This window comes from Phacochoerus africanus, chromosome 12 (assembly GCF_016906955.1).
Source record: "Phacochoerus africanus isolate WHEZ1 chromosome 12, ROS_Pafr_v1, whole genome shotgun sequence".
Classification (NCBI taxonomy): domain Eukaryota; kingdom Metazoa; phylum Chordata; class Mammalia; order Artiodactyla; family Suidae; genus Phacochoerus; species Phacochoerus africanus.
Genome location: NC_062555.1, coordinates 8,614,293 through 8,627,577, shown reverse-complemented (window position 1 = coordinate 8,627,577; position 13,285 = coordinate 8,614,293). Strand labels below are relative to the sequence as shown.

The window sequence follows — 13,285 nt, the reverse complement described above, 5'->3', positions numbered from 1 at the left end:
TGGAATCTAAAATGTGGCACAAACGAACCTGTCTACAAAACAGAAACAGACCCAGAGACATAGAGAACAGACTTGTGGTTGCCAAGGGGAAAAGGGAGGGAGTGAGATAGGGAGTTTAGGGTTAGCAGAAGCAAACTATTACATTTAGAATGGATTAGCAATGAGTTTCTGCTGTATGGCACAGGGAACTATATTTACCCTCTTGAGATAGAACATGATGGAAGATAATACGAGAATAATATATGCATATATGTATGTATGTATGACTGGGTCACTTTGCTGTACAGGAGAAACTGACACATTATAAATCAATTATACTTTAATAAAAAATAAAAATAAAAGAGGGAATGATCTGAACCAACTCAAGTTTTAAAAATGTAAGTATAGGGGTTGGATCTTAGGAATATTCTGGGATAAACATGGCAGTGACTTTGTCTGAGGACATTGGGGTAGAAGCTGGGAAAGAATCTGCTATGGGATATATTTGGAGGAATGAACAGATATGACATAGTGACAGGTTGGACTGGCAGGTAAAAGGAAAAGGACACATCTTATAAGGCTGAGAAATGAAAAGCAAGTGGATTTCATGCCCACCTCACCACTGGTGTGAACCAGCCTGCCTGCCTCCAATAAACTTACTGGGAAACGGACAAAGGAGTGGGGAATCAGTGTTTTCTTGGCTTACCTATCCAATTTTGTCCAATGCTCTTTATTACAGGAAAGAATAAGCTCCATTTCCAATGGCATGTTTGGACATTATTCAAAGCCCTACATAAAATTAAATATATGGAATCCTGGGGTTTTTTTAGTTTTAGGAAAATTTCAGTTCTTTTCCATTACACATGGTCTCTCCCTAAGCCATTTAAATGTATTCAAAATACTGAATTATATACCACCTTGACAAAACACACATTTAATGATATTAAATCACACTGACGGAGATGTGACATGATCAATTTATACTTTCATATTATGCATCTTTTTTTTTTTGTCTTTTTAGGGTCGCACTTGTGGCATATGGAGGTTCCCCTGCTAGGAGTCTAATTGGAGCTGTAGCCCCTGGCCTACACCAGAGCCATAGCAAGACGGGATCCGAGCTGCGTCTGTGACGTGCACCACAGCTCATGGCAACGCCGGATCCTTAACCCAATGAGCAAGGCCAGGGATCGAACCCACAACCTCATGGTTCCTAGTCGGATTCTTTAACCACTGCGCCATGACGGGAACTCCTATTGTGCATCTTAACTGATACTTATTACTATTTTTATATCATATATCCACCATGATCAGCATTGTTAAAATAGCTCTAAAAATGTAATTTTAAAATTTCAACCTTTTCTTCAGGACCTTTCCTGCTCTCTGTAACCAGAAGTCCCACCAATGACTGCACTGCTTATAACTTAATTGTAAACAAACTTTGGCACAGCACCCTGCATTATAGAATGCAATAACTGTATTTAATATATGACGCTACTTGTTTGGAAATTGCTTTCAGGCAGAAACTAAGTGTTAGTCAACTACCTCACCATTGTGAACCCCAGACAAGATATTCTGTAATAACTCAATAAATGAGGTAAGTTAATGAATGAAATTAGGATTATTCCAACTACAGCTGTTTGGGTTACCCCACACTTTTTGGTGACTTACACAGTTTTACGCACAAGCACACACAGGCACAAGTATTTTCAAAGAGTCGTACCTCCCAGAGTAGCAGAGAGCAAGAAATGTGTCCCATATTTCTTGATAAGGTTTTCTGTGATTTGCTGAAGGGTAGGTCGACGTCCCAAAAGTCTTATGTTGCGGAAGAATTCAGGGGCAAGAGGCAGAGGGGAGCCAAGGAAATTTCTTCTCTCAACTGCAAGGTTATTTACTTTCCAGCGGCCAAACTCCCTGAAAAGCAAATTTATTTTTATTCATAAATACATAATCTATCGGAATGTTTTCATTTGAAAAGTTCACTGGGTCGTTTCTCTGGGTCACTCCATGACAAAGATTCCTGCTTGTAATAATACGTCATGTGCTATGAGTAGCAGAAGCAGTAGTTGTAATTTATGTAACTAGAGTGAATATTCTGAAACCAAGTCATGTAGAGGAAAAACAAACCACTTAAGCAGATACCACTGTTCCCCCCAACCAAGGAAAGATATACTTATATAAATGATTGGATTGTATGTAAAATATTAAAGTGGAATTTTTTAAAAAGGGCTCTGAGCATTTTTTCATTGTCTAATTGAAACTGAAATAAGAATAAATTTGTTTTTATCATTTATTCACTTTATTCACTTTAGTGTGGAAGCCTGTAAAACCTCAAGGATATTGAGGAGCCATAGAAGATTTGTTTAAATATGGTTAAATGGGAAACTTTTTTAATAATAATAATTATTGTTTACAACATACTTGGAAACCCATATTCAACTTAATTAGCAGATTCAGTATGACTTTTGGGGTGGACTTGGTTAAATTAGAGAAGTGGCAAATACGGTTATAAAAGATTATGCATTAAAAAATGAATGCATTTACATTGAGTCAACCTAATAATACTTTAGAAAATAACTGTTGAACTGGACTGTCTAGAATCAACTATACAGATTTTTTAAAAATTTTTTTGAGGAGTGGTCTGATAAAAAATCTCAAATACCTTCCACAGGGAAGACTTCCCTCTACTGGATTTCCTCCTATGTGCATTATTTAACTCTGTTATTACTTAGCAAATAACATGTTGATTGGATATTGTATAAATATGTCATCTTTATTTACATCTTTATTTATATTGGTCTCTCCAAAACACCTGCACCACACCACAAAACGTGCATGACAAAGATACATCTGTGAACCAGACTCCAAGTGGAGTTCCCATCCTAGAGAAAAATTTTAAAAATAATATAAAGAAGGGTTACATTTTTAAAAAACTTCAGATTGTGATAAGTTGAGAGCTACCAGAGACAGCCCATCATGACAGGCTGAGGTGCTACGGGCAGCATGGCCCTCTTTTGATTTAAGTGACCAGAGGGAACAGCTCTGGGGAGGTGGTATTTGATACTTAGGTGCTCTTGGGAAGGAAAAATAAAAGAGGTTGGATGTGGGCAAACAAGATGAAGATTTACACAGAACAATGAAAATCAGTAAGTACTTCCAGGACCAAGAGGCAAGACCCTGATAGGGGACTACCATAATCTAACCGTGGATTACTTGTTGCTCTGACACAGCCTTGACAGCCAGACAATCTATCCAGTCTTTTGGAAACGAATTAGAAGATAAGATACACTCAGGAATCTAGGCGAAATTTTGACCTGAAAAAAATGTCAACTTAGCATTCTCTTCATTGAGAAATCCTTGGTATCTCTCCCATAAATCAGCAGATCCAAACAGTTTTAAATAAATTATTCTACCAATGGTTTTCAAATGTCAGAATCACCTGGAAACTCCACCCCAGAGTTTCTGATTTATTAGGGCCTGGTATGAGGTCAAGAGTTTGCATTTTTAACAAGCAGTGCAAACACTGCTATTCTGCGTTTCATACTCTGAAGGAAAACTACCGACTAGATAATTTGGTATATATATATATTCCTCTTTAGGGCTACATCCACAGCATGTGGAGATTCCCAGGCTAGGGTTGAATCAGAACTGCAGCTACCAGCCTACACCAGAGCCACAGCAACTTGGAATCCAAGCCATGTCTGCAACCTACACCACAGCTCACAGCAACGCAGGATCCTTAACCCACTGAGTGAGGCCAGGGATTGAACCTGCATCCTCATGGTTCCTAGGTGAGTCATGAAGGGAACTCCTGATAATTTGGTATATTTTTAAAATTTACTCAAAGTGCTCTCTTTTAAGTAAATGTAGGGCTTTTAAAGACACTATTACATTTATTACTTCACATTTCCTCAGAAAAGAGTAAGAATGTCTTTGTTATGTTTCCAAACCTGACTGATAATCAATAATTATTTTATGTCTTTTTATCTTATAAAAAATGTACCTGAATTTGGGGTCATTCTGGAGAGATGGGATTAAGATGGCGGAATAGAAGGACTGGAGCTCAACTTCTCTCCTAAAACAACAAAACCCACAACTAAAGACTGAAAAATCTCCACCCCAATGGACTGGAAACCTTAAAAAAGATGCCCTACTCCAGAAGAAAAAGACGAGGCCACATCAAGAGGTAGGAGGGGCGATTTCGCAATATTAACAACTCCATACCTCCGAGGTGGGAAGCCCCACAGACTGGAAACTAACTGGTTGACATAGACTCACCTACAGGAATGAGAGTTCTGAGCCCCACATCAAACTCTTATGTGCAGGGATCTGGCACTGGGAGAAAGAGCCCCTGGAGCATCTGGCATTGAAGGCCAGTGGGGCTTGTGCACAGGAGCTCCACAGGACTGGAGGAAACAGAGACCCCATTCTTGCCTTTCCTTTCTTTTTTTTTTTTTTTTTTTGTCTTTTTAGGGCCACGCTAGTGCTACAGTTGCCAGCCTACACCAGAGCCACAGCAACGCAGGATCCCAGCCGGGTCTGTAACCTACACCACAGCTCACGGCAACGCCGGATCCTTAACCCACTGAGCAAGGCCAGGAATCGAACCTGCAACCTCATGGTTCCTAGTCGGATTCGTTAACCACTGCGCCATGACAGGAACTCCTGGAGACCACATTCTTAAAAGGCGCACAGACTTTCATGTGTACTGGGTCCCAGGGCAAAGCAAGGTCTCCACAGGAATCTGGGTCAAACCTGACTGCAGTTCTTGGAGGACATCCTGGGAAAACAGGGGTGAATGTGGCTTGTTGTGAGGGAAGGACATTGGAAGCAAAGCTCTTGGGAATAGTCAGCAGCTGCCTTTCTCTGGAGGGGACCATTTTGGGAAAATCTGGCCCCACCTGTCAGTCAGTGCTGAGAAGCCCCAGGCCAAACACCAACCCAGGTGAGATCACAGCCCAGCCCCTCAGTAAACAGGCTGCCTAAAGACCCCTCAGGCACACTGCTGCCTCTAATCCCATCCAGATACTAAGCCCCACCCACCAGAGGGATTAGAATCAGCTCCACCTACCAGTGGGCAGGCATCAGCCCCGCCCATCAGGAAGCCTACAGCAAGCCCCCCATACTGACTTCAGCCACAAGGGGGGCAGACACCAGAGCTAAGAGAGGCTACAACTCTATTATCTGTAAAAAGGTCTTCACACCAAAAACCTATAAAAATGAAAAGACAGAGAACAATAACTCAGATGAGGGAGAAAGAAACCCCCCCAGAAAATCAGCTAAGCCATGACGAGATTCTCAGCCTCCAGGAAAAAGACTAGACTGTTGATGCTGAAGATGATACAAGACATTGGAAATAAACTGGAGGCAAGGATGGATAACTTACAGGAAACACTGAGCAAAGAGATACAAGATATCAAACTTAAACAAGAAGAGATGCAAAGAAATGTACCTGAATTTATTTATGCATGTGAGTGTTTGATATATGTGTAGAATGTGTATATATATTATTAATGCATTAGTATATATAAATATATATTCAAAACTTAGTATTTTGTGATGTAGGGTATATAGTAATATGATAATTTTAGGAAAATATTTCTTTTTTTTTGTCTTTTTTGTTGTTGTTGTTGCTATTTCTTGGGCCGCTCCCACGGCACATGGAGGTTCCCAGGCTAGGGGTCAAATCGGAGCTGTAGCCACCGGCCTACGCCAGAGCCACAGCAACGCGGGATCCGAGCCGCGTCTGCAACCTACGCCACAGCTCACGGCAACGCCAGATCGTTAACCCGCTGAGCAAGGGCAGGGACCGAACCCGCAACCTCATGGTTCCTAGTCGGATTCGTTAACCACTGCGCCACGACGGGAACTCCGGAAAATATTTCTTAAACCACGATCTAAATAATAGTTGCTCATTAATTTCAAAATTTTACCCTCAAATATATACTGTTTTAAAAACTTTATTGAAATGTAGTTAATTTACAATGTTGTGTTAATTTCCATTTACTTTTTTATTTGCTGTAAAACCTTTACAATTTGATCAAGGGAGAATAAAACAGTTTGAATCTAAAGTTGTGGTATATCTTCAATATTTTAAATTACCATATGTATACTCATATGCATATACTCATAAATTAAGATGTGAATTGCTAACTACATTAATTGGACTTTAAATAACCAAGAATGTTATTTCAATGGTGATATTTTTACAATCCACATAAATGCTTTTCGAATTGCTGCGTATTTCTTGCTGGGAGGCTGTGGGAAAAGACATATTGTAAGACCACAATTCCAGCCGCCTTTATTTTTTTAACAATTAATTAGCATATAAAATCAACTCATGATCTATTCTAACTTGAAATATTTGCGACTTCCTTTAGTTCGTTCCTTTTCAGTTGGACCCGGCGCGGATGCCATAGGAGAGAGCTATGAGAAATGTATGTCATTTCCTGAAATGTATGTCATTTCCTGAATATTACCTTAACAAGAAAATTTATTAATGGCTTACTGTGTATTGTTGTTAATACCAGAAGTCTTGCCCCTAAGATAGATGAAGAGGTATATAGAAAACCTCTGACCTCAAGGGTTCCACAATTACATTGAGTGAAATCCAACATGAATGCATACATTGCAATTCGAAGGCTTTACCATACTTTCATGTGCAGAAATGCAAGTGGACCAGGAGCTTCTTGAATACAACCCCGCTGCCCAATTCCTGGATATAACCTACTTCCTTTAGATAAGCACACCTCACAAGGCTGCCAGAGCCTGACACTGGGGACAGTCTTGCAGGGAGCTCGCATCAGCTGTCAGCTGCTTTTTTTTACTTGAGTCTGTTAACCTCGATTAAGTTTATGGTCTCAATTCACCTTCTGACATTTCAGGTGGACAAAACACTTTGCTGTCCCCCCAGCTGATTAATTTATTCTCTCTGTCATGCAATACCGAAAGGAAAGGACAAACTCTTTGGGGGGATCACCAAACAAAGACTAAAACTAAACCAATTAACCAATCAATTAACTAAGTGAGTGAATGAATGAACGCATGGTGAGTAAATACAGCAACTTGTTTTCTTAAATTTTTTTTAATTTTCAGAGCTTAATCTAAAATATCATCTCTTGTTTTTTTCTCACATTTTCATATAAAGAATGAAGTAAAATCCTCCTGGGTCTATCCTCAAAGTGTAATTTGTGTAGAAAATATAAATGTTGGTTTGAGATCTGAGATTCCTCCTTTTCCGCTCACACTTGGTTTGTATTTGCAATGCTACGTGATCACTGTTAGAATCTGTATAAGTTTTGGGGGAAAGCCTCGTTAGAACATGCTGGAATAATCCTGAAAAAGTGATGATAAGAGCGATTCAAGTAAAGGAAATCATCTCTGGACAGTTAAGGGCCACGTTGAGCGGCAGACATAAACATGACACACGTACTGTCTCTTTCACCTGCGCACAGGTACCATCGCATCCCGTGGTGCTCTTTAAAGTCAGTGTGGCCGTGTGGCTTGCTTAGTAAAGTGCAGGCGTGTGCGGTTAGCCTGGACCATCAGCCTGCGACTTTCACCAACAAAGATGTTTGGAATCCCCATACCCCAACCCTAACCCTGCAGCTTCCTGGGATGAACAAGAGTGTACAACTACAAAGAGATGTTGTCATGGAGAGCTACCAAGACTATAGAGTAGTAGTTGGTTTGCTTGCTTTCTAGGAATAAAATCTAGTATCTCATTTTTTATTTTATTTTTTATATGTATATTTTTCTTTTTAGGGCCTCACCCACAGCATATGGAGGTTCCCAGGCTAGGGGTCAAATCGGAGCTGTAGCCACTGGTCTACACCACAGCTCACGGCAACATCAGCTCCTTAACCCACTGAGTGAAGCCAGGGATCGCACCTGCATCCTCATGGATGCTAGTCAGATTTGTTTCCACTGAGCCCCTATGGGAACCCCTAATCTCGTATCTCATGACTGATGTTGAAACTTTTGACTTTAGAGTAACTTAAGAAAGCAATAAGGAATTAAGGGTTGTATATACATTAGAAAGTTAAGGGTGCGATTTTTTTGTTCCCTTCTTGAAGAACAGATTCACTTCCGTTGGCATCAGATGCTGCATTCATTAAATTTTGGAAAAACAAAGCAGCGGAGTGCTGAATTGAAACACAGTCTGCTATGATTACCATAATGAGAGCATTTTCCCTAAAGCCATCTAAGGATTCCAACCCGATGCATTATGTTTATATTAAATAAGAACATTGTCGTAATCTAACTAAAAGCCACATTCTACCTGAAGCCTTCACAGAACATACGTATCTTCTCATCAGAACCTTTGGAAATCTTTAAATGAAATCGGCACAATCATTAGCCTTTAATGTAATTTAGCCCCTTTAGAAGCACCACTATTTGTAGGGCACACAAATGGCTTGTAACCAGTTCAGCCAGAACATTACTTTGAAAATGTTTTTGTTGGCTCTCAGGAGCCTCCATTAGTTGATTAGAGTTGTACGCTGCTAAAAATTCTGACTTGCAAGCATCATTTATTTTGGGTGTCCACATAATGTTTACTTTCCTATGATATTTATTATAATTTTATCCCACCCATCTCACAAGAAATTGGAAAACCAGAATGACATCAACAAATTCCATTTAAATAATGGTTACATCAACTGCACATTGCCATAGACATACACATACTCTGTGTTTTAAAAATACATTAACTATCATGATTTTGTTAACATGATCCATGTATATTTGGTTCCTGAAAAACACAGAATTTGTCCCTGTTGAGGTTAGATATTTTGGACTCCACGCCACAGGCAAGGCAGCATAAAAATATTGATAAAATCAGATGCTGTAGTTGCTGAAAAGTCTTAATCTTTAACTGTTAATTGACGCTAAATAAAGTTCTTTCGCTAAAGCCCTAAAAGCTATTATTACATTACGTTTCACCATACTACATTCGTTGGCTTACAATTTTAATTCTATCAATATTCGTTAAAGTTTGAAGACACAACAGAATATTAAAACAAAATATATCAGCCAAGCATGAATCTGCGAACGAATCCAGCGTGAGGATTATCAATGGCCTCTCCAGTCTTTAGCAGCAATAACCTTTGAGTGACATCTGTAAAATCATACTGATCTTAAGGCCACTAATAATCAATACTCGTTCCCCATAATTCTATCCTATGTAACTGTTTTATCTAAAATTGGCTCTTTTAGTGTCCTTTCCGTAGAACCTCCCCATCTCACAAATGATGCTGTTTTCCATTTGGCCGGTACAAGGGAAAATTCTCAATGGCCCGAATAACCACAGCTCTGAAGCCAGTTTTTTAAAAGCCGCTGAATGCTCAAAAGTTGGCAGGGTGGAGGACCTCCTCTCTTTCGCCCTCCTGCTCCTAAACACACTAAAATGTTTCTTTACAATTTGAGCAGTAGCAGGGTGTTTAAAGCTTGGGAGGTAGTTTTGGATGAAGCTAGGAATTTAGCAGACTGCGTCTCTGCAGAGAGAAAAATATTGGAAGGCAGGCAAAGGGACAGCTATGACTTTTCTGAAATGTTTCTGTGCAGGATTTTTGAGATGCACCGTCAATGACTGTTGTACTGTGAATGTGCTGCCAAACAGAGGAGATGAGAGGTGAGTGAACATGACTGCAACAAACCCTCCCCCTCTCAGTAAAGCAACAATTCACTGTAGCTGTAGCCTCTTAACTCTATTATGGAATGTATAAAATGGGGTGGTGTTATTGAAAACTTTTAAAAGAATGGTTCAGTTTATGGCTACTAATGTACATGTCTAACTCTTAAAAGAACTATGGCAAATTTTCAGGGGTGTGAAATAACTGCAGATGGATTACGTTTATCTTGCATAGCTTTACATCATTGTCTATACTTTAACAAACAGGGTTTATTCAAATTTTAAGGGGAATATCATAGAATTCTATTTTCATAATCTCTACCATTAGTCCCAAAGGTAATTCATTGCAAAGGGCTCTAACAGTACCACATGCTTGTTATACCCATATAGATATATGTATAAGATAGAGAATTATTATCCAAGTTTTTGGCTGCATCTGCAGCATATGGAAGTCTCCGGGCCAGGGACGGAACCCATGCCACAGCAGTACCCCAAGTCACTGCAGTGACAATGTCAGATCCTTAACCCTCTGAGCAACATGGAAATATCTGTTTTCCGTTTTTAAACTTAAGCACTCCTTGAAAGAGATACTAGGAACCTTTCTGATGTAAAAATATATATATGCATGCTGTCAATGAATGACTTTCTAAGCTGAAGAGAGAAGGAATTATGTAACAAGCAAAAGCTTTTCTTTTTAAATTTTGCAAGTAGAGTTTAACATCTGTTACAACTCATCATAATTATTCCTCAATCGCATTCATATAATTATACAGATTTGGTAACTATTGATCACTGCAGACAAGCTAAGAGACACAACTGAGTTAAAATAAAATGTCTACTCTGATTCTCTCTGGAAAAGGCAATAAACAAATACGTGTCTTTAAATTTATAGTTATGAAATTATTTATTTTGGTTAAGTCAAAAAATTTATATTTCTTACCTAAATTTAGATATTTTAGGGAGGTAATGTCAGTTTTTCAAAGGATAATGGATTTAGGAGTCAGATAGCTAAAAGTTCAAATCTAATTCTCACCAGGTCGGTTCATGAAATTCAAAGCTCTATACATTTTGGCAAGTTCTTAACCTCACTGATGTAAAGCCCTTTCCTTTATAAGCGAATGTTCAATAATACTGATTGTAGAGGTTTTAAAGAAGTAAAATTTGTAGCAAATTCACTAAAATGGTGCAAGAAGCATTGCTTATTTCTTGGTAAGTTTTAGCATGTGAAGTCACAGATTTTTGTCCCAAAATATCAAGATACATACATATATGTATGTATACATATACATACATACACATACATACATATATAAAGATAATACATTTTGGTGAAACTAATGAGTAAAATTAACAAAAGAATTTTTAAATAAAATCACATCAAAGAATCTGCAAATTGTTTTTGGTTTTTGGTTCAGGCACAGATTAATGAGTTAAATGCTCATCGAGACGAATAAATACCAAAAGAATAGTTACCTGCTAATGAAAAATTCACCTGTATTTCGATAATTTCTTTAAACATTTAAGCAAAAATTTCATTGAGCTCTCTTTATGAGGTATACAACCTCTACCTTAAACAGTGACTCAAACATTCACAAACCATGAATGATGATGACAAGGTGGCTAACCAAATAAACACCTGAACCTGCGACAAATTAAAACTTCATCTACTTCCCCATTTCAAGTGACATGAGGTAAGAGTCAGGATTTCTTTTTAGAGTAATTAAGTTTTTAGAGAGAGTGAATACCAATTGTTAACCACTTTATCATAATTTTCCACAATACAATTATGGATATTTTATAATTTTCCATAATAAAAATTATTTTAAGTAACCCAATGTATATTTTTCCTAAAGTAAGGTTTTAAATGTCTTAAAAAATGCCTCTTAAATTTATGATTTTTCCCACATCATTAAGGAAAATAAAAATGTGTTGTAGTATGTCAAAGGTTTTAAGATGCAAATAATTTATTTCAACTTGCTATTAACATTACATCTTTCACATCCACATGTGGTAGGGAGGCTGGATGTGGTGTTTCATAATAAAACATTTTCAGAAAAATATATAATCTTAACTTCACAAGGAATAAATTACTCATTCCCCAAATTATTACCTTTCAGTGTGAATCAGGCTTAAGTTGTCAGAATACCACTTTGCACACAAAAAGCTTGTGAATCATAAACTGGTAAGGTTACTTTTCTCTGGATATTATCATCAGAATCTGTAGATTACAAATTGAAACTTATTATCTGACAGGCACTTCGTCTTCTGTCTTCTATGCTCAGGATTCACATAAAATAAATTTGTTGGTTATCACCAATGATAAACACCCTTCAAAGACAGCAATAACTGTCTAATCCGCTCTACCAACCCTGTCTCCAACTAATTCAAGTATTCTTTTTATATGTGTTCATAGAGTATTCTTTTTCTTCCTTGTATGCAATATAATTATTTGTGTGGTTATCTGGTTAATGTCTGCTTCTTCCATTATACAGTAAGTGTCCCTGAGGCATATGCTATGTCTTCTTTTATAGAGTATGAGTTTTATTTTATTTTATTTGCTTTTTAGGGCCACACCCTGCAGGATATGAAAGTTCCCAGGCTAGAGGTGGAAGAGGAGCTTCAGCTGCTGGCCTATGCCACAACCACAAACACAGCAATGCAGGTTCTGAGCCACGTCTGTGAGCTACACCACAGCTCAGAGCAACGTCGGATCCTTAACCCACTCAGTGAGGCCTGGGATCAAACCTGCACCCTCAGAGATACTAGTCAGATTCATTTCCACTGCACCACAGTGGGAACTCCCTGACTATGTGTTCTTAAGATTCAGCTCCCTGACCCACAGTCGTCACTCAGTAAATACATACTGAACCAACAAAGGAGTGACTGTTATCACATGAGCCAAACTGAAATCACCTCCTAAGTAAGAAAAAGTTCTCAATTTGTGAGCATACATCTTGGCCCAAATTCACAGAAAACCAAGCTCACTGGAAAAAGGAATTTCTCATCTGGGTTCTTTGAGGATGGTTGGGGAAGGTTAGGAGTCAACTATTGGCTTTAAACTGAGAATCACTAAGGACTGGGTAAAAACCTACTCCCGCTAAGAGCCAAAACATATACTTGAATGTTGAGAAAAAGGCTACCATTGTCTGTGAGTGCAGTGAAATCTGTCGTGGGGATGCTGACAACCTCCATTAGCTAATGCACTTCCAGGAGAGAAGTCCTCCATCAGTTATGAGCATCTTATAAGAGACCCTTTCATCTGAGTCAGCCTGAGGGCAAGGAAAAGACAATGATTTGTACAGACTCAATTCGCCTCTTGCTATGGGAGAAATAAATACATAGTATACATATTGACTGGTTTTCACTTAGAAACATTAAAATGCATTTTCATTTTACCTATTAACTGGCAACATGTTTAAAGATTGACTGGCAAAAAAGAAAAATTTTCATATCAAAATTTGAAATTTTGGCTGTCAAATAACATTTACCTCAATCTGGAGTTTGAAATGATTGTTTACTTTGACTTGTGTTTAAAGTGATGAATCTATGAGGTATATATTCTTATCTCCTTTTGGTAAATGAGAGGATTTGGGGGCAAATTTTTTCTCTAAGGATATATACCTGACAATAGCTTGAATGGAGGGAGTTGACTCCAAAACTAATATTCTTAACTTTATA

At 38.3% G+C, this 13,285-nt stretch overlaps 1 protein-coding gene across 1 annotated transcript in view; it reads right to left on the bottom strand.

The window, feature by feature from the left end:
* The window catches only part of BRINP3 (BMP/retinoic acid inducible neural specific 3), a 195,530-nt gene extending 188,751 nt beyond the window's left edge, over positions 1 to 6,779 (bottom strand). The window contains exons 1-2 of the mRNA XM_047754623.1: positions 6,625 to 6,779; positions 1,700 to 1,890 (exon numbers count right to left, since the gene is read on the bottom strand). Coding sequence (XP_047610579.1) covers positions 1,700 to 1,890; positions 6,625 to 6,779 — 346 coding nt within the window. The remainder of the gene's footprint in view (positions 1 to 1,699; positions 1,891 to 6,624) is intronic.
* Positions 6,780 to 13,285: the final 6,506 nt, after the last annotated feature.